Source organism: Nuphar pumila, chromosome 13, assembly GCF_984573655.1.
Source record: "Nuphar pumila chromosome 13, dmNupPumi1.hap1.1, whole genome shotgun sequence".
Taxonomy (NCBI): domain Eukaryota; kingdom Viridiplantae; phylum Streptophyta; class Magnoliopsida; order Nymphaeales; family Nymphaeaceae; genus Nuphar; species Nuphar pumila.
Genome location: NC_143261.1, coordinates 99337384 through 99360384, shown reverse-complemented (window position 1 = coordinate 99360384; position 23001 = coordinate 99337384). Strand labels below are relative to the sequence as shown.

Below are 23001 nucleotides of genomic sequence, written 5' to 3'. Positions count from 1 at the left end.
AAATATTATTATTTTCTTTTGTGTTCTTCCATTTATGCCCTTTTATGGGTTATGCTTGTAGTGTCTCAAATGGATACCCTTTGTGAGTTTTCATGCTTTTGTGGAAGATCACCATTTCATTATAGGATCCTCCTTGAAGACTTACATATTTCCACATTATTTCCCTTTAGCGAACGTCTTTCTCGTTCGGATGACCTTGACATACATAAAAGAGAAAGTGAATTCGATGTAAGAATTTATATCATCCACAAGTTTGGATATAGACACAATATTTTTCTTAATATTAGGAGAGCAAAGGACATTAGATAATTCAGTAGATTTGGAACTAGATACAAGAATTGAAACATTTCCAATATGAGTAATGTTGAAAATAAAATTGTATTCAAATACCCGATAAGGGTATTTTTGTCTTTTATCATATAGTACAGTCCACTAAAGACTGAAATGTAATTTAGCATTGTAATAAATAAACTTCCATACAATTCAAGCACAACAGTCATATCTATGACTGTTGGGCAGCAGTCCAACTAGACGTTGGACTGCCACCCAACAATCATAATAATGACTGTTGGAAGGCAGCCCAAAGAGCTGGACTGCCTCCCATGTGTTGGAGTGAGGCTCTATAAATAGAGCCTCACTCCCTTGTTATTCAGAAGCATTTGAGGGTTTTCTCTAGAGTTTTTTCTCATCTTATAGGCTTGTATGCCTCTTGTGCTGTTTTGGTTTTTTTATCTCTCTTGAGATTGTATTTGGTCCATTAGTGACCAAGTGAGTTTATTAAAGCCCTTTGTTGGCATTGTGTTTGTTTCACTATTGTTCCATTGTACCTTGTTTCATTACATGGTATCAGAGCTAGGCTCTTGAAAGAAGGAGAATCTCGTGAAGGAAGTGTTCTTCGATCATTGATCATTCCCTATCTCCTCTATTTTAAACTCTAAGTATTCATTATGGGAGAAAGAGAGTCCGCCACCGTCATCACCTACAAACTCAATGAAAACAACTACTTGATGTGGGCGACGGCTATGGAGAATCATATATAAATTGGAAGATTGGGAGGCAAGCAATGTACAAATACTCTCATGGTTTATGAATACCATGGAGTTCAAGATCGCCACCAATATCATCAAATTCAAGAAGGCATGTGACGCATGGAGCTTTCTAAGAAGTACCTTTATCCAAAAGGATATGGCTAGACTTTATTATCTCCAAGACAAGGTACGTAATTCAAAACAAGGAGATAAAAGTGTAAGGGATTTTTACGGTATTTTATCTCCTATTTGGGATGAATTAGCCATGTTGGAACCAAAATGGGAAGATTCGGCTATTGATATGAGAATGACCCAAATCGAAAGAGAAAATCTTTTCTCCTTTCTTTATGGCCTTCGACCGGAATTTGAGCAAGATATTCCTTACTTCATAGGACCACTTCTCCTTCTATAAGTGAGGACCTTGCTCAAATTTGTCAAGAAGAGACAAGACTTGGAATGCACAAGTCTAATGATGAGGTCCTTGGCATGGCAAGACTCGGAAATTTTGTGAAAACATATAAACCACTTCACTTTGAGAAGAAGTTCAATGGGGAAGGACATAATGGAGGAGGATACAAAGGAAAAATTATTTGTCATCATTGTAAGGAACCCAGACATATAAGACCGGAATGTCCAAAATTTAAAAAGGTGGCCGCCTTAAGTGAAGAACCTCAAGAATCAAGAAAAGGGGGCAGCTTCAATGAATTAAATCTTGCTCAAATAGCAGAAGCCGTCTCACAACTTTTTAAGGCTGCACCTTCTACATCCGGAGCTGCCATCTTTTCCTCGTCTCCTCCAGGTAAGACCTCTTGGATTCTAAACTCAGGTGCTTCTTTCCACATGACTCATAATGAATCTCTATTATCCGATTGCACTAAATCATATTTCTCATGTGTGTCAACTGTCGATGGTACCTCTTTAAAAGTCAAAAGCTTAGGAAACCTTGATGATATTTCAAAAAAAATCTTTGTTCCAAAAGTGAGAGTCATTCCCAATCTGGATTTAAATCTTTTTTCGGTCTCTCAAATTGCTGACTATGGTTGTAAAGTATTCTTCTCATCTAAGGCGTGTTGGGTGCATGATCTCCAGTAAGGGAAGTTGATTGGGCAAGGCCATAGACAAGGAGACCTTTATTATATGGATTTCCTGTGTTTACCAAAATACTCGTTTTGTAATCATGTCAAAGACATTAATATAGATCTTTGGCATAAAAGATTAGGACACCCAAGTATATACAAATTATCTTTTTTTCCATTTTTTGGAAAATTTTTGTAAAGATAAAAATTTTGTACGTGAAGATTGTATACTTGGAAAAATGCAAATGATACCTTTTGGGTCTAGAACCTCTGTGACACATAAAGTTTTTAAATTAGTGCATTCAGATGTGTGGGGTCCCGCCCCTGTTATGTCAAAAGGTGGCTATTCGTACTGTGTTACATTTATAGATGATTTTAGTAGACATACTTGGATTTACTTTCTAAAACTCAAATCCGAAGTTTTTTCATGTTTTAAAAACTTTCACAATCTAGTTAAAAATCAATTTAAAACAAATATTAAAGTCTTTCGCTCCGACTCTGGGGAGAGTTTCTTTCAAATGAATTTCAATTATATCTAAAAAATCATGGAATTGTACATCAAAAATCATGCCCTAGGACACCTCAACAAAATGGGATTTCTGAAGGAAAACATCGTCATATCATTGAAACTACTAGAACCCTACTTATTTCAAAAGAAATTCCAAAGCAATTTTGGGCTGAAGCTGCCCTAACCGCAGTCTATCTAATAAATAGAATGCCTTCTCAAACTTTGGAAAACAAGTCTCCTATTGAAAAACTCTTTAAAATTTCTCCTGATTTAAAAAGGCTAAGGGTATTTGGTTGTAAATGCTTATAGCAAACTCTCTCCTAAAGCCGTAAAATGTGTCTTTCTTGGTCATGCAACTAATAAAAAAGGATATTGGGATATTGATGTTATGATAAAACAAATGATAAACTCTATGTTTCTAGAAATGTAACCTTTCTAGAAAATGACAGTGGATTTGATTTTGAAGTTCCTAAGGAAGAATCCGAGTATGCTTTCTTATTTGATTTGTTACCCAATAAAGGTATTAGTAATGATATTAAAACCTTCGAGTCTATTAATGACTAAAGTAGTGAACCATCTCAAGATCTTCTTCAATACTCTAGACGAAATACTGGGGAGCATCCATGTGCCCTTGACAGATATAATCAATTAACAAATACTGAAGAAACTAGGGTTAGAAGGTCATAACGAACACATAGGCCTCCAAGTAGGTTTGTCTCATATGAATCCTTCTTACCAAACTACACGGCATGTCTTCTAGCTATTCATTCCTATCATGAACCATCCAACTATAACGAGGTCAAAAATATAAACGAATGGGTTGAAGCCATGAAAATTGAATTAGATGCATTACACAAGGCTCACACTTGGACAATTCAACCTCTTCCTATCGGAAAAAAGACAATAGGGTGTAGATGGGTGTTTAAAATTAAAACAAAAAGTGATAGGTCTCTTGAGAGATATAAAGCAAGACTTGTTGCAAAAGGATATTCTCAAGAATATGGTATAGATTATGAAGAAACCTTTGCCCCAGTAGCTCGTATGACTACAGTTAGTACTCTAGTTGCTATAGCATCCATTCGAAAATGACCGATATACCAGTTAGATGTTAAAAATGCATTTTTGAACGGAAACTTAAATGAAGAAGTATATATGGATCCTCCCCTTGGTCTGTCTATTGAAAAAGGCATGGTCCTTCGTCTTCAAAAAGCCCTTTACGGGCTTGAACAAGCCCCTAAAGCATGGTATGATCGGTTCAGTGGTACGATATTAAAACTTGGATTTAAATCTTGTTACACTGACACTGCTCTTTTTGTGAGATCTACAAGTACTTCATTGACCATTCTTCTTTTGTATGTTGATGATATGATCATCACATGGAATGATTAAAAGGAAATTAAAGATATTAAAATTTTACTTAAAAAGTATTTTGATATGACTGATCTTGGTTTTTTGAGATACTTTTTAGGAATTGAAGTAGCCTACTCACCAAGAGGATATATTTTATCTCAAATCAAGTTTGCAGCTGATATTGTTGAGCGTTGAGGAATCACAGACACAAATTATGTTGATACTCCTGAAGTAATAAATGCAAAAATGCGAGCTGAAGATGGAGTATTATTAGATGATCCAACCCCTTATCGACAACTTATTGGATCGTTGATGTACCTGTCCATTACAAGGCCAGATATTGCACATGTTGTACATTCTGCAAGTCAATTTCAACATGCGCCCACAACCGTCCGCATGAGTGCAGTATTAAAAATAGTTCAATATATCAAGAAAACTATATCTAAAGGACTATTCTTATCCTCTTCCTCATCTTTAAGTCTTATTTCTTACACTGATTCTGACTGGGGAGGAAATTCCAATAACTGTCACTCAACTACTGGCTTTTGTGTGTTTTTAGGTGATTCTCTCATTTCTTGGCGATGCAAAAAACAACAGAAAGTGTCTTTATCCTCTACGGAAGTTGAGTACAGGGCAATGGTTACCACAACCACTGAAGTTGTGTGGATGAGAGCACTACTTTCTGATATGGGTGTTGATGTCTCAGAACCTTCAAAGCTATGTTGTGATAATAAAAGTGCCATATATATAGCTAACAATCACACATTTCACGAACGGACAAAACAGATTGAGATGGATTGTCACTATGTTCGCGAAGAATATTTGAAGGGGACCATTACGTTGCCATATGTCAAGTCCGAATTTCAGATTGCAGACTTCTTCACCAAAGCTCTTCCACTACCTCAATTTTTGTATCTTCTTAGCAAACTTTCGGTGATTTTCCCATAAGTTTGAGGAGGAGTGTTAAAAATGAAATTGTATTCAAATACCCGATAAGGGTATTTTTGTCTTTTATCATATAGTACAGTCCACTAAGGACTGAAATGTAATTTTGCATTGTAATAAATAAACTGTCATACAGTTAAGCACAACAGTCATATCTATGACTGTTGGGCAGCAGTCCAACTTGGACTGCCATCCAACAGTCATAATAATGACTGTTGGAAGGCAGTCCAAAGAGATGGACTGCCTCCCATGTGTTGGAGTGAGGCTCTATAAATAGAGCCTCACTCCCTTGTTATTCCTCAATGCTTTAAGAAACATTTGAGGGTTTTCTCTAGAGTTTTTTCCCATCTTATAGACTTGTATGCCTCTTGTGTTGTTTTGGTTTTTTATTTGTATTTGGTCCATTAGTGACCAAGTGAGTTTATTAAAGCCCTTTGTTGGCATTGTGTTTGTTTCACTATTGTTCCATTGTACCTTGTTTCATTACAAGTTATGAGATGATGATTACCATATTTGGTTACTATGTTACTTTTTCCAGAGTAAGGAACTAATGTAGAAAACTTACCAACGTCACCCGTAACATGGGTGGTTGCACCCGAGTCTACATACCAAACTCCTTGATCATTCTGCTTGAAATTCAATCCTCCCAAAGCTGCCAACAACTCTTTATTTGACCCATTCTGAGATCACTGCATTATTTTTTATTCTAACCCTATTTGTTGCCCTGCCCTTTATTTTGTGCCTAATGATTGTATCTAGGGTCATCCTTGAACCAATAGTTTGCTTTCACATGGCCTGGCTTCTTGCATATGAAACGATTAGGTAATCTGTTGGTATTATTATTAGCAGAAACAAGCATATTTGGAGTAAGGAGCATGCCACGACTTACCTAGTAATTGCCACGATCGCGACCATAACTTCCCTGTCCACAACCTGAAGAGGTACCTCCCACTAAAACTTCATGAGATGTATTCTCTTGTTCTGCATCTTGTTTCATCGACATCTCATAGTGCAACAATTTGGACTTCAACTCATCAAACATAAGAAGCGTCGTAGAACACATGAAATTCGGGTCCGGTTCAGTTAAAGCTTGTTGCACCATGTCCTTGTCCTCAACCACATAACCAACCAAAATCAGTTGATCCCAGAGTTACCAGAAATGCCTAGGCAAGTGGGGAAGCGTGAAGCGTCGCACTGAGAAGCACTAAAATTTTATGGGAAGCACGCTTTTCCCGCACTTTTCCCTCGCTTCCTAGGTCGCTTCCGAGACGATTCCCGATTCGCTTCTAAGTTGTCCCACGCTTTCCGCTTCTTAAAATTTTGATAGTGCCTCACTTCCCGCTTCCGCTTCCTGTATCGCTTTCTGCTCTTGCTTCCTCGACTGACAACCATGGTTGATCCATGATGTTCTTAATCTTGTTAAAGTAGGCCAAAATGGACATGAACAGATCTTTACGAAGAAGCTAAAATTCTCTTTTCAAGTACATGACCTTTGCCTCTCAGATCAGAGAATATCGTGTTGTGCAATCATTATCTCTTGGAAAAGAGTAAAGGTAATATACGCAACCAAATGCATGGTCACACTTTATCCAGCTAACAAACTCAGGATTTCATAGGGTTTTCGTTAAAATGACAATCCCTTTATCATCCTTCTCTTTGTGCAAAATATATTTAGGTGGGATGTGAATCCATTCATCCAAATGACCAGCGAGATCTTGACTCTTGATAAAAATAATAATGTCTCTTATAGGTAAAAAAGTTGGTATTATTAAGCTTTTGGGAGAAGCTGGTTCATAAAGTTGGCTGAAAGGGATGATTGAAAGGAATTTAAATCTATTTTGAGAAGAAAATGACGAAGAATCTACACCGTTTAAAGTAAAAAAGAATCACAACAAAAATCATGGGCACTTACAGGAAACTGCCACAGGCACAACCAAGTAATCTGGTAACGGCTGTGGGCACCACCAGTTAATACGGTAATGGTCATGGGTGAAAAGACATGCGTGTTTTGTTTATAATGGGTCACGGGTGAAGGGATCCAGACCCGTAATCATGCCCTTTCATTAATGGCACATATGTAATTATTTCTTGTTGTAAAAGGGTATTTTAGTACCCTAAAATTTGTATTAGTAATGTCATATAAATGAATAAGATTAGCAGCCGACTCCAGCAAGTGGAATCGGGTTTTCTCTGGAGCTCCTTCTCTCTCTCTGTTCCTCACCCTTCACGCATGGTAGAACTCTGGATTTACAAAATCTAACATGGCGCATGGTAGAACTCTGGATTTACAAAATCTAACATGGTATCAGAGCCATCCTTGGACCCAAAAAGGTATAAAGGTCTTGTTTACACACGACGAGGAAGAGAGGCGCCCACTATTGTTAATCAGGAAATGGATACATCCTCTATATCCACTTCTACCTTTGATGTTAGAAGATCCAATCGCTCTCGTCATCCAATAGAAAGATGGGTCAGTTATGAAAAATTTTCACTGGATTTTCAACTTTTTCTAACATCTTTGAGCAAGGAAGATGAACCCACAACATTTTCTCAAGCATCAAATTCTAAAAGATGGATTGAAGCAATGAATGAAGAAATGGAGGCTCTACATGAATGTGGTACGTGGGATGTTGTATCGAGACCACCTGACAAAAATGTAGTTGGGTCGAAATGGGTGTACAAAATAAAGTACAAACCGGATTGGACTATAGAACGGTATAAGGCGAGGCTTGTAGCCAAAGGATTTACAGAGGAGCAAGAACAACATTATGATGAGACCTTTAGTCCAGTGGTGAAAATGGGGACAATCATAGTCATACTCTCTTTAGCTATTGAACATCAATGGACAATTAGTCAACTTGATGTGAGAAATGCTTTTCTCCATGGAAATTTGAAGGAGGAAGCATACATGGAACAACCCACTGGCTATGCATAAGGCAATCCTACAAAATACATATGCAAATTGAAAATGGCGATATACGGGTTGAAGTAGGCATCCCGTTCTTGGTTTGATAGTTTCTCTCTTGAAATACAAAAATATGGTTTAGGTGATCTCTCCTTGACCATTCCTTGTTCATATTCAAGAACCAAGACATAGTTAATATGGTGTTGATACATGTAGATAATATTATCATCACAGGTAACTCCAAAATGCATATTTTAGAGGTCAAACATCTCTTGAATGCCCATGAAATTACTGTCTATACTGATGCAGACTGGGTGGGAGACTCAGATGAACTTAGATCGGTATTCGGCTAATATGTGTTTGTTGGGATGAATTTGGTTTCCTGGAGTAGTAAGAAACAAAAAGTTGTTGCTAGATCAAGTACAGAAGCCGAATATAGGTCAATGGCAGCCGCTACTGCTGAAGCTACCTGGATTAGACACTTACTGACCAAAGTGGGAGAATCGATCTCTCAATCTCTTCTTTTATGTGATAATCAAAGTGCCATCAATATGTCATTTAATCCCATTTATCATAGTCGTGCCAAACATATTGAAATAGATCAACATTTTGTGAGACAAAAGGTAGAAGAAAAGGAGATTGAGCCTGAATTTGTACGAACTACAGATCAAGTGGCTGATATATTCACAAAAGGATTGACAAAAGACAAATTTTGGATGTTGAAAGGCAAGTTCATGGTTCAGAACCATGCACAACTTGAGAGAGGGTGAAAAGACGTGCGTGTTTTGTTTATAATGGGTCACAGGTCAAGGGATCCAGACCCGTAATCATGCCATTTCATTAATGGCACATATGTAATTATTTCTTGTTGTAAAAGGGTATTTTAGTACCCTAAAATTTGTATTAGTAATGACATATAAATGAATAAGATTAGCAGCCGACTCCAGCAAGTGGAATCGGGTTTTCTCTGCAGCTCCTTCTCTCTCTGTTCCTCACCCTTCACGCATGGTAGAACACAACGGGCAGTACCAGGTAATAAATAACAGTCAAGAACACTCACTGATAACTGCTGCAGGCACTACCAGGTAATTTGGTAACGGTCACAGGCACTACCAGGTAACCGAAAACGAAACACGGGCACCACCAGATAACAAAAACACCCTCAATGTCTCAAATAAAATATCAATAAATATGTAATCTGATCTGCGTTTTGTTTTTGTTTGTTTTTTTGCAGATCCTTGACAAGCTCAACTAGTCCTTAGCAACAACAATCGACATCTCTAATCAGATGCCCAAAAACAAATCAAAATCAAATTAATTGCCAAATAGAGTGTGTACCTGTGAGTAATATGTCTAGAATTGTATGGACAGAATAACATCAACGTGATGGTGAAAACAACAAGAAAAATATGAAAAGATTTTAAGAAAAATTATTCAGAAAGAAACCCAAAGTAAACGATAGAAGAAATATGGAACGATTTAAGAGGAAATCAAGATGAGGAAAATAGAAAGCCACACAATGATTGGGAATCTTGATAATCAGCATCAATGGGGACTATAATAATGAAATAGAAAAGAGAAGAATAATGGGGCGAGAATAACAGAGAGTAGGATCAGAAAGAAGGATTAGAAGAAAGAGGTAAAGATGCGTTGAGGAAGAGGAAGTGACCGATGTGTGTAGATCTCAATGGTCATTTAGATCGATGATAGCCAGTCCCATAATCTCACCATGCTCTAATAGCATGTGAGATTTTGCATTGTACTAGAAAAGTTCTGCAGCAAAGAGACACGATAGAGATGTTGGGCTGTGAAGCTGCACGATTCCCAATGAGCGAGATTGTGCCCTATTCTTTTCTTTATATATTAGAAACAACAAAAATTTACATGACAATAATGCACCTACTAATATACAAGAGAACCTTTAACATAAAGGGGCAAATAATGAAAACAGAAAATTACAAACAATAATCGGGTCAGTATGGAGTCTGGACCCAGATCCAACCCAAATCATGTCACGCCCCAATAGTTTGACGGTGCTAATAATCAGATTTCTAAAGGCTCAAGATGTAAAAATGTTATTTATATTCTGAATATATGTCTTGTCAAAGTAAAGTTGGAGTTCACATAAAGTTTATAATATTAGGTCCATGATTATAGAAATATTACTTCAAAATCATGATGTGGACGTTTGTTACAGTTGCAGGAAAGGGTTTCTCCATTATGTGTTATTGCAGATGACAGTATTTTCTTGACAGTACTCGTGGCACATTTATCAGCAAGTTCGCATGTCATTTCTATGCTTCCAAGGCTACGTAAGAGGGGTTACATGTACCTGCAGACAGTGGCTAATTCCAATGAGTTTTCTATGGACCATGTGAAGGTTCTTGGTAAAAGTTCAACATGCTTGACTGTTGAGGATACTAATCATAAACAGGTAGATGTTCATGTCCTATACATCTAAGCAAGTAATATTTTTTATTGAAAATAGCCTGTTTCATTTGAATTGACTCATCATTTAAGTTTCATTTTTATTGGATAGCCATAAGCGTGTCATTGCACACACACACACACATACATACATACATACATACATACATACATACTAAACGAATAATTCTTCAGGAGGATAAATGAGTTCATATTGAATTAAAAAAAATTTGATACACAATCCATCATCTTTTATTCCTCTCTTAAGTTCTTCACATCTTCTAGAGTACCTTCATTGTGGGCTGTTTCAGGTGGACGTGTTTATGGCTGAGCCTTTTTATAGTGGGAGAGAGGGAATGCTTCCATGGCAGCAACTGCAGTTTTGGTATTTTATTTGTAACTTCTACCAAAGATATATTTTCCTTTAAAACATAACGCAACCTCACTATTCTCCATGTATCATGTAGACATATTTGACAATTGGAAGAGCACACACACACACATATGTGCGTGTGTGTGTGTGTGTGTACGTATAAGTGGTTTGCAATGTCCATTTTTTGCAAACATGCACTCTGCCTAGGTGGTGATCCTTGGATCTGTAAGAAACCTTGTCTTTGAAGCTTTATCAATATATCTAAATCTATGTCATACGGACTCGGCTAAGGAGGTGCCGCACCCGAGTCTACACGCCCCGACACGGGTGCGGACTCGGGTGCGGCTTCGGACTCGGTCAACGAGTCCAGGCCGAGTCCCTCCACATTTTGGACTCGGTCAACTTTGACTGAGTCCAAAAATGTCCATTTCGACTTTTAAATTACATTTTGGATCTGGGTTGGGTCGGGTCTGGACCCAACCCAGATCCATTTTTTTTGCAGCCGAACCCTAAAAGGGGTTTATCGACAGGGGGAGGGGCTTACCCTCTCGATTTTGCTTCTCCCCTTTAGCCCCTACAGCTTTCTCCTCCACCCACGTCGGCGATCCAGACTCCGGCGACGGTACGCACAGGCAGCCACCGTCTCCCCCTCCGTCAACACTCAATAGGTACGTCGATTAACCCTCCCTCTGCTCGCAGCCTCCCTTGCACCGTCTGCTCGCAGAAGAGGGGCTCGGCCCCTCTCTGTGCCTCCTATTCACAGAGGAGGGGCTTGGCCCCTCCTCGTATCACTTATGACAGGCAAGCCCCTCCCTCCGTACCCTCTGCTCGCAGAAGAGGGGCTCGCCCCTCCTCCCTTCACCCTTTGCTCGCAGAGGAGGGGCTCGTCCCCCCTCCCTGCACCCTCTGCTCGCAGAAGAGGGGCTCGGCCCCTCCCTGTGCGTCTGATAGAGGAGGGGCTCAACCCCTCCTCGTTTCCCTTTTATTGAAAAAGTTCAAAGTAGGAGTGGGGGAAGGAGGGGGCTCGACTGACAGGCCGAGCCTTGCCACGCCGAACAACAGGGGAAACGAGGAGGGGCCGAGCCTCTCCTCGTTTTCCTTTTGTTCGGCAGGGGTAAGAAGGAGTGGGGGAAGGAGGTGGTTCGGCTGACAGGCCGAGCCTTGCCACGCCGGACAGAAGGAAAATGAGGGGTTGAGCCCCTCTTCTGTGAGTTGAAGGCAGAAGAGGGGCCGAGCCCTTCTCCTTCCCCCACTCCTTCTTACCCCTGTCGAACAAAAGGAAAACGAGGAGAGGCTCGGCCCCTCCTCGTTTCCCCTGCTGCCTTTGGGTTTTTGGCAAGGGCGAAGCCCCCGGCACGGATAAGGTTCAGCAGGGGCTTGCCCTGCCCCTCCTTTTTTGCGTTAGATAGGGGGTAGCTCATATTACTATTATTTTGAAGTGTTTATTAACTTTATTTTATTTACTTATTTTCTTTTCAGTTTTCACTTTTCAGATATAATGGCGAGTTCTAGCGGTAGTGTCAATACATTTGGTTCAAGTTCTAACCCTGAATTAGAAGTTTCTCAACCACTTTGGAGGCTTGTGACAAAAGGGGTAAAAGCTAGTAGTGGTGGTGGTGGGAATGTGCAGTTTCATTGTAATCTATGTAAGACTGTTTTCACAGGTTCTTATACGCGTGTGAAAGCACATCTTTTGCATATTCGTGGTCAAGGAATTAGAGCATGTTCTGGGGTTGACAAAGACATGTTAAAGCAATTAAAAAAAGAACAAGAGGAAGCTGAAAATAAGAAAATTGCAGAGATGAGAAGGGATTCGATTAATTTGTCTTTTCCTACTGCTAGTGATATACAAGAAGAGCTTTGAAAGAAAAGAAAGATGGAAAGCAATAAAACAATACAAGCGTCATTCAAAAACATGGCAAGAGCAGAAATTGATAAAAATATTGGCTGATTCTTTTACTCAAGCTCAATTCCTTTTAATGTAGCTAGAAGTCCATACTGGAAAGATATGATTACATTTTTGGCTAATTGCAATTTGAGTGGTTATGTGCCTCCTAGTTCAGAAAAACTAAGAACAGTCATTCTTGCAGAGGAAAAAAATAGAATTGAAGACTTGTTAGAGACTCAAAAATTTGCATGGAAACGACATGGAGTGTCGATTGTTTCTGATGGGTGGACTGATATACAAAGGCGACCACTGATAAACTTCATTGCTTACTCACTTAATGGGCCAATCTTTTTGAAGACTGTTGATGCATCTGGAGAGTATAAAGATGTTGAATATTTAAAGAGATTATTTGTCGAAGTGATAAAAGAAGTGGGTGAAGAAAGTGTGGTGCAAATCATTACTGACAATGCTCCAGTTTGCAGTCGTGCAAGAATGAATTTGGCAAGTGAAGATACATATTCACATATTTTTTGGACTCCTTGTGCAACACAGTTTAAATTTGGCACTTAAGAGTATATGCAATCCATCAAAAGATGATGCACATGCACATGAAATGTGCTTATGGATTGAGGAAATAGAACATGATGTTCGAAATATTAGAAATTTTGTTGTAAACCATCATCATGCCCTTTCTATATTTAATAGGCATTCTGATCTCAAGTTACTGAAAGTTGCTGAAACTCGTTTTGCTTCTCTCATTGTTATGATAAAAAGAATTAAGCAACTCAAGAATGCATTGATGATGATGGTGGCTGATCAAAATTGGGATTTTTATCGTACTGAAGATGATGTCAAGGCTCAAGCTATCAAAAAATGCATCTGTGATGATTTTTTGTGGGATAAAATTACATATTTTGTTGAATTTACAGAGCCTATTTGGGAAATGTTGAGAGAAGTTGACAGAAATGTACCCATGCTTCATAGAATTTATGAAATGTGGGACAATATGATTGAAAAAGTTCAAAGTATCATTTTTAAACATGAGAAGAAAGATATTGCACTTGATGATTCAAAATTTTATAATCATGTACATTCAGTTTTAGTGAGAAGATGGGATAAAAGCAATACATCTTTGCATTGCATGGCACACTCTCTCAATCCAAAATACTATGCAAAAAAATGGTTGACAACAGGTGTTGGTCGTGTTTCTCCAAATAAAGATCCTGAGATATCAAGAAATAGAATGATATATTTGGGAAGACTTTTTAATGATCCTCACATGTTTAAGGTTATAAATAGTGAGTTTGACAAGTTTTCTACTGGGAGATTTGATTCTTTAGCAGCACTTTGGCAAGGGACGAGGAAGATCCCCTTAATTGGTGGGCAACATATTGATCAGAGACACCAAATCTGCAACGTCTTGCAATGAAGTTGTTATCCCAACCTGCTACATCATCTTGTTGTGAAAGAAATTGGAGTACATATGCTCAAATTCATAACATTAAAAGAAACAAACTCACTAGTAAAAGAGTATAGGATTTGGTTTATGTTCACTCAAATCTACGATTAATTTCTCGCCGCACCAAAGAAGAGTATAGGTACTTTTTTTTTTTTGTATTCAAAGTTCGTATTTAAATATTTGCATTCAAAGTTTTAAGTTAGATACTAATATAATCATTTTTTGATGCAGTTGTGGACCATTCAAGAATTGGGATGTAAATCCAGAAGATTTTGACTTGGAGGGAGAACATAATTTACATACTCTCAACATGGACTACCTCGATCCTGTTCTTCCCTCTAATTCAGACGATGAAGCAGATTTATGATAAGTTTTGTTGTTTATCACACTCACAAGCTTCTTTATGTGTTATATTTTGGTAAGTTTGTGTTGTTAAGAATTGCTTTTTTATTTTTGCTTTAAAATTTACAATCTTTATGTGTTAATTTATTGTTATATATAATTATATATATTTAAAATATATATATATATATATATATATATATATATATATATATATATATATATATATATATATATATATATATATATATATATATATATATATATAGTCGAGTCCCCGTGTCCAAATTTTTTGGAATTGCGCCGCACCCGCACCCATGTGACAGATCTAAATTGAGATAAATATGTGCTTGTATTTGCTTAGCTACAAGGTTTGCAATCAGCTGTGAGCAGCTGTTTTTGTTTTGTCTTAGGTTTTTCTGTCTCTTAGATCTTCAAGCCTTTTCTCGATGCCCTCTTCGCTAGATAGATTGGGATTTGGCCCAGTTACCCTTTACCGAAGAAGTGTTTTGCTTAAGTTCAGGACATTGTGGTTGTGACAAGGATCGATTGTGACGCTCCAATTGGTCCATCTTTATTAATCCTGTCATATATTCAATCTTTGCTGTCCCAACTGTTAAGCTGCTTGATACCTGCTCACACAGCTCATCAGAGATGCAACTTATCTTTCTTTTTCTTCCCCCTGTTTTGGAAGAAAGATATACGATTTGGTAGCTGGATTTTTAGGGTTGGACTATCTTTGTCAAGGTGTCTTGGGTTTGAGTTCCAAACCCCAGGTTGCATATCAAAAAATTCTCTCGTTTCCTTATGTCTCATTTTCAGTGTGCTAATTCTGTCTGTATTTAATGTCATTTCATAATTGATATTACTTTTCTTTTTTCCTCTTTTCCTCATTGCAAACTGGATAAAGGAAGGAAAGGACTACGTTGGGTCCCATGTTATCCGAAGGTGCAACCATTATGCCCTATAAAGGAATTCTAAGATGCTGTGCCATGTCTCTTCCAGTATGTTTCTCCATGTACTCATGTTTTGAAGTCGATCTAGCTTTGGCTGTTCAGAATATAGCTTAATGCTTGCAGCATTGCAGGATTTATGGCGAAGTCGTCGCATGCTTAAAAGAGTTGAAGGCTTTGACCATTCACCTGTGAATGAGATATTAGGGGCTTGCAGTGACTTACCTGAGTTTCATGAAGGTCCTTTCCTGACATCTTCTGTTTGGCAATGTGGAGAAACAAAGGTAAGCAAATAATAACTTTATTGGTGACTTAACCTGATACTTTTTTTCATGCAAACAGTTCATGAAGATCCTTCCATAAAGCGATTGTATGTTAAATGCAGGAACTCAGCGAGGCCTTTACAATCATGGAGTTCAATTTATCTGAGCCAATGAGTACATGTTTTGGAAAATCTAAGGTATACTGTTGAATATATCATGTTCAGTGGTTCTCATTAGTTTCACAAGTTGCCCTATATAATAGAGTGTCTAGTTGTCACTGGAAATTTACTGTGACACATGCAGGGCTCCTACTGTTTCTTTTTTATTGTTTATTCAAAAAGTGAATAAAAACTTGATACATCTAGGATAAAATTCTTTTCATATCAATTGTATGGCATGACCTCTCTCTCTAGCTTAGTTTGGACTTGTGTTCATATCAGGCCATGTTTATTGAGCCTGGCATCTGCCATGGATTTGCACTTTGGATTGATTGGGTGATGGACCAAAGGGGTGAAATTGTTATCTCTACAGGTCCAGGTGCATATTCTCTAACCAAAGAACTATGGTGATCTTTGGCATTCAAATTATATTTTATTGTAAAAAATAACCGTTCATTTGACTTTGATAAATTTTCTTGCTGGATCATCATGTGAAGCAAGGAGGTATTGGAAACAAGGGGTCAAGCTGTTGAATAGGCCTGTTTCAGCCAGGACAAGTGGCGAACTCAAATTAGATGAATACTCATCGACGGATGTAGAGTGCACCTTTGATCCATCTAATGGGGAGCTGCTGATGAAGCATTCATTCTCATCAAATTGACATCATGAATGCAAGAAACTATGGTCATGCTCTTTCAGCACAGACAGCTCAGGTGAGCAAGTTATTATTATCAGTACAGTGGTTGCTGCTTATATTATTAATTCTCGAAGTGGTCCCTTTGATACTTAGCCTCTATGGCGCGCCAATATATGATCGAGCTCTAGATGAATAGTTATCGGGTCATGTGTGTTGCAAGCCGATGGGCACCACCAAGATCTCTGTTTCTTGTCAAGCAAGTAATTCCTGTGCTTGTCACGAAATTGCATGCAAAATCAATGAACTCCATGACATTGAAAAGGTGCTGAATCGATATGGGAGCTTCATTGGAGACAAATTCTGAGCGGCAAAATTCATCAAGGACTAAGGTATCATGTTCGAGGAAAGCATCCAATACCTTTACTTAGCTGGGCAGTGAAAATGACAGTAACAATGAAAATTGCCAAATGTGTAGAGAATATGAATGCAAAAAATTATGTTGTATGTGAGAGTTTATGTGGTAAAGGAAAAGAGCCCGTATGAAATTTACAGGCATATGCATGGTAAGGTTCTTTCTGATTGGCTCTGGCTTTTGGTCTTTGGTTAGTCCCGAGTCCTGTCACAGACCCCAGCCTAATGAAGAATTTCTAACCTGAATGGACTTTGAAATACCCACACAATTCGATTTCAACCTTGCCAATTTAAGTTTGATGCGGGCTGTTGGAGATAATTGGAGTATTGTACTGTTACTTTTTTTGGGTGGGGGTGGGGGGGGGGGGGGGTGGGGGGACTAAGCCAAGGGAAAACATGATTCTCATCAGCCACAACTGGGACGGAGGTGAATCCAGCCAGCCCTAGTACAGGTCTCCACCGATAAAGCCCCTGAGATCCACAGGCCAAAGCCCCCACTCCTCCACCGAGGGGGCTCTGCTTGTTTGGTAGGAGCAGCTAGCGCGGTCTCCTTGTGTTTGGGACGTTGCAGGTTCAAAAACGAACCACGCCCCTGGTATCGAATTCTCAATGTCCAACTTGGATACCTTTTAAGCCAGAGCCGATTCTGATACTGACAACATTGCTCAAGAATTAATTTATTTTTTTGAAAGGCAAGCTGGGGTTAGGCAGACCCCTACCAGTTATACAACAATACCATTGTGATTCGAACTTGCAATGTCTCAACACAAGGTGACGTGCACTAGCTGCCCCTACTACACAAGTCGACCCCCGTTGGTGCTCAAGAGTTTAATTTACCAAGTGACATGTCAGTTTGTAGTTGGTGGTGAATAGAGCTGTCAATAGAGCTGAAAATCAACACATAGAGGAAAACTCTATGATGGAACCCCTCTGATGCAGGCCCTTAGTAATTTCTCTCCATCCTCTTCCTTCTTAATGGGTTTTCTTCAAAAACCCAAGTGTCTTTTCACAAGTTTTCTTCTTTTATGGGTGTGGAAAAAGGATTGAACGAGATATTTAAATATGAAATTAGGCAAATACAAATGTTGGGTGCAAAAGTTGCTGCAGCATGGTGGTGATGGTTTGAAGACTATTCTTGAAGTCGGTCAAGCAGTTTTCATCGCCGAATTTGGTATTGGTTTGCTTAATTGTTGTGTGCTTGAGCCTACGAGATTGGGCTGGGTTCAGACAAGTAGGTTAGGTAAGCTAACTTAGTCAAAATTGGTTATAATGGGTTCTGATGGAGCTTGGGAGAATAATTATTTCTCTCAAACCACTGCATAGAAAATTATCAACTTTTAGGTCAGGTTTCTAAACACGTGGAAGGTCCTATTAAATTTTTAACGCCAAACTCCATGGGGTTTTGAAAATACATGTTCGAGAGCAAGTGATAGGGTTTAGGTTCTGAACTGGGCTAGGAATGTATTTTGGCTCTGATAGGTTGCACTAGAAATCATGTTTGTTCCTTGAGGTTGTTTACTGTTAGTATTGGCTTAATCCAAAAGTAATGACCTGTTTGTCAAAAGGTAGCATGAAATTGTGAAATATTTTTTATTTCGGTCTGGTCCACAAAGACTTTGCTCATCTGGTAGGGGTGGCATGTGAACATCACCAAGTGAGACGTCATGAATTGTACACTTTGAGTTTGCGGCTGCACTTGATCACCCTCCATCTTTAACTGACAGTGTGTCAGTTGTAAAGCCGAACATCAGATGGAGGGCAGTAAGATGCAGCAGTACACTCAAAGTGTGCAATGTGATTGCATATGATCTGCCATTGAGAATACCACTTTTGCCACAAGGATGAAGATGGGTCTACTTTGATGGATCAAAAACTGATGTACGTGAGGATGATGTATACAGCCTACTTTAGAAGGGGTTTTGCTGTCACTTGTTTTGCTATGTTCGTGAGTAAGCTCTTTATTTAAATAAGAGAGATAACATGATGGGGATTTACTCCCTTCTGGATAGCCTAACCGCTTTACATTCTGAGTTTATCCAAAATGAAGCACTCTTCATTTTGAATAAAACCCTATTTTGGATGATTTCACCTGTTGGAGAGAGAGAGTGTGCCCACCTCTCTCCTGAACGAGTGAGACTCTTAGTTAAACATGGCTACTAAGGTCGTGTATGACCAACATACTCTCCATTGGCCATGAGTATGGGAACCTCAATTGATTTAACAACTGACAACCAGTTTTTCTTTGGCCTAGCAAGAAAAAGAAGAAGAAAAAGCTTGGTTTCCATTTTGGTTGGCATGCTTTAGATGATTTGAAAATACGTACCATGTTTTGGCTTCTTAATTGAGAGAATAAATTTGTTGGTTATGTTCATTATAATTTCACTTTTAAAATATTGATTATATATTGGAATGTCATTATCCTTTTAAAAGTTTTCTATTTTTTGAACGCTTTTCACTTAATTTGAATTATACATGATACACCTCGCTTTAAGGTCTAACACTCCAGTTTGCTTTTCGCTTTTAACAACATTCACCGTTGGACCAGGGTCTTATTATAAATGACTCAAGATAGAGGACATGAAATGGGAATGAAGGTTAAAATCAAAACCTGTGTGGAGATGGAGGCCATGATGGACTTACGCTTTCCTCCGTCCCACCCCGATCCCTGCCTTGCCCCCCATCCCGTCCCCAATCCTTCTTTAGGAATGACGATGGATCGAGAGGAAAGGGGCCTGTAACGCCCAAAATTTTAACCCAGGTTTTTTAGGATTTTTTTTTTAACAGCAGAAACAAATAATAATTCCAAGGTTAAGCATTCTGGAACGATACATGAAGGTAAAAGCAAACCACACCATTTATTTTTATTTCAGTAATAATAGAATCAAACATCAGAGTTTCTACATTATGAGTCTCAAATAAAATCACATTTGAAAGTGAGTAGGACCGCTTAGGAACAAATAAATTAAGTCTTGATCGATGCCTCATCCCGCAATCGCTCATAAACTCTACTCTTCACCTGAAAAATGATAAATTATATGAATTAGACTATAGTTGTCTAAGTAGGAATTCTTGTAACCTTTATTGCAGATATATCGTGTGTCAAGTATATGATGTGGGTGTCGTGAGTGATTTTCAGCATATATAAAATCAAATAAAGAAACTCTACAATAACAGTAACATGTATATTATTTAACCAACAACCACAACATTTGTAGGGATAACATTTAGCTACACATCAACATAATTTAAACATCGCACATGTTACAACTTCAAAAGTATGTTGCAGGTAAAGAATTATATTCAAGAAGGAATATTGAACTGTAACTACAAGTTTCAATTATACTACTCAGTGTGATACCTAAATTGTGTTAATTAATGTTTATCTTTATTTATCCCGCGGGTACACGTAGGCCGAATCACCTGTAACGAAGGAGAACATTTGAGAGTTTATTATTCATGGGTGTTTTATTAACTCGAACGTTGTCACTGAAACTATAAATCCTAGGGTAGCGGCCAGTGACCGAGAGAGCCTCCCAAAGGCCAAAACCAAAATAGGATGCATCTCTAACTTCTGCAGAAGTACAAAGAGCTACCACCTATGACATATTGATGGTCTGGGTCCCCCAACTCTGAGGATTGGAGACCAACGAGTCATTTTAGCTCGAAACAATTAAACACGTCCCCCGAAGTTTTGCACCACCTACCCTCTCCAAGGTAAGCCCGAATCTAAGCAGGTTAATCTTTTCATTTAATTATTTTTTCGAAGTATGGGGGCGTTTCTCCATTTACCTCCTACTACCATAGTAGTAAATTCTCAACCTTAGTCATTTTACTAAGGTACACATACCTCAAAAAAATCATATTAATTACACAAACTCACTCAGAGTGCTCCGGTGCCTTTAAACCAGTCAAGCACAAAAGTCCTGGTACCTTTAAACCAGTCGGACACTCAACATTTAAGATTAAGTTTTTCAACGGTTTTATTGCCTTAGCACACAAGCTAACATCCCAAATACCCGCATCGGGTAATCACTCATATTGCCCATTAGGCAGGGTTTCTCAAACCACTCAAGACATATACCTATACCAGTCCTGAAACAGAAATGTATTTTCAGATATTTATTTACATGTTAGGCATTAACCAAAGTTAAACATAGTGAGCAGGAACTATGGTAAAATCAAAACCCCTTATGTGTAGGACATAGTGTAACCCGTAACTATAAACATTCGCATGCATGTGGGTCCTTTTAATAAAACATAACCAACACATCAGCATATGCTGACATAATATACAGGGTATTGTCAACAACAAATGCTCTTTAAATAACTAACACCTGGAGGCTGCAATCCTGATATAGCCAATCTATTATGAGTGTGTGATACAGCAAGCGTACAACGATGAATGCAATGATGATTACAGCAACTACATAGCAGGTTATAATTTCAGAGCTACTCAAGCATGTAACTGCATTGAACAGGTGAGTATTAGCCGCACTACTGTAGCATAACTTTCAGACCCTGTGATTCTTTAGCTGACACACAACCCATCTGTATCACACTTACCTTTAGACAACCACAGAGATGACCTTAAACAACTATTACTATATATAAGGAAGACTAATTAGATTAAGCCATGTACTCTGAAAATAAATCATAAGGGTACAATAAAATCAGTATTGTGAATACAGTTAACGACATCTAGTCAGAATATAATAAGGTATGCTAATCACGTTATCTACTCAGCATATAACAAGGTATACAGTTGACGTGAACTAATCCGAGCTCTGTATGACAAATCTAAGAGTGAGGCGACTATAAGGCAAATATGTTATTTGCTAAAAGGTTCCACCGCACTGCACAAGAGCTATTGTTTGAAAACCCCTACACAAACTAAATCACGGCGCCAATCAATATCACACTGCTAAAGCAATAAGACAGGAACAAAGTGTGTTGGAACTATGAAGAGTAATTGACATGTGTATCACTCAGTCATATGCATACCACTTAAATTAGAGAACATTACACCCACACATTTATGATAAGCACAATCTAAAAAAAAAATTAAGATACGAGAATCAACTAAAATGCATACCCACATTTCAGCATTTATTGTTTGCACAGTTCAACCCTGAACACATGACATCAAGATCAATGTAATACCCGAACAGTATTAACAACCAAACATCAGAGGTATTTACTCTTAACCGAATCTGGAAAACCCCCAAATCAGAAAAATTGGGTTTTTTTTTTTTGTAGTCGGAATCCCCAAATTGAGCGATTTGGGGTTTTCCAACAGCCCTTGCAGCACCCTCCTTAATTAAAACTTGAAACCCCTTGATGTCCACATGCAAACCCTCTTCATATTAAAAATCTGAAACCTTCGAATGGAAAATCCTGAACCCCCTTTTTTTTGGATTTCTTGGACTCCCACACACAAACGAGCTTCATGACATACCCGAAAGAACAGGTACAATGATCCTACCATTTCCCGGTGAAGTGGTTGCGGCAACCACGAGGGAAGGTCGGCCGACCATGATAGCACCACCAGTGGAGATGAGGTCGGTGTATCCAACGAGGGCTTCGAGCAACAGGCCGCAGCTCAGAGGGCAATTCGAAGGGTAGAGAGGCAGAGGAGAGTGAGGGAGGATGAGGGATTCAGGACCCCTACTTGTAGGTGGGTTGCCCGAAAAGGGAGGAACCCTCCCTGGCGGCTACGCAACGCTCCCTCACCTCAGCAGCGTTATGGACTCCTGCTCCCAGCAGGTTTTTATCGAACAACCCACTTATTGGTTCTTTCTTTATACTTTTATTTTTTTTTTCCATTTCACGGGGCGTGGCTCGGGTCCGGACCTAAAACTCGAAAGCCCCCTTAGAGTTGGATCCGTGATGACTTACTGAAGTGGGTCCGAAGGTCAGATCCAAATGGATTCAACCACGGATCCATAAGTTAAATTATGTGGTATATGTTATATGATATTCTATATGGATCCTGGATTAAAAATTTGGATCTCAGGCTCCAAATTAATAATTTTCCATTAAAATTTCAAATGGAATGCAGGAAAAAATGCGGGTTTTACACTGCCCCATCCTGCCTTGTCCTCGTTTGAACCGGGGATGGAGGACATGAAACGGGGATGAAGATTAAAATCAAAACCCGTGTGAGGATGAAGGTGGGGATGGAGGGCAGGATTTTAAGATGGGGCGGGGGTGAAAACTTGTCTCCCTCCCCGCCCCGGTCCACTGCCATCCCTATTGAAGAACAATGGACCCGGTTTCAG

General features: G+C 38.8%; 1 protein-coding gene and 1 long non-coding RNA gene across 2 annotated transcripts in view; one reads left to right on the top strand and one right to left on the bottom strand.

Annotated features, from left to right (window-relative positions):
* Positions 1–16866, top strand: part of PRMT7 (protein arginine methyltransferase 7) — a 38199-nt gene extending 21333 nt beyond the window's left edge. Inside the window, exons 8-14 of the mRNA XM_089985992.1 lie at positions 10010–10246; positions 10551–10624; positions 15212–15305; positions 15389–15538; positions 15640–15714; positions 15958–16054; positions 16173–16866. Of these exons, the coding sequence (XP_089842118.1) occupies positions 10010–10246; positions 10551–10624; positions 15212–15305; positions 15389–15538; positions 15640–15714; positions 15958–16054; positions 16173–16336 (891 nt within the window). The 3' untranslated portion in view covers positions 16337–16866. The remainder of the gene's footprint in view (positions 1–10009; positions 10247–10550; positions 10625–15211; positions 15306–15388; positions 15539–15639; positions 15715–15957; positions 16055–16172) is intronic.
* Positions 16867–19558: 2692 nt separating this feature from the next.
* LOC149819421 (uncharacterized) lies at positions 19559–22468 on the bottom strand. Its single transcript, XR_016427127.1, has 2 exons — positions 22206–22468; positions 19559–19739 (listed from the first exon to the last, which is right to left on the bottom strand). It is a non-coding gene; the product is annotated as an uncharacterized LOC149819421 (long non-coding RNA).
* Positions 22469–23001: the final 533 nt, after the last annotated feature.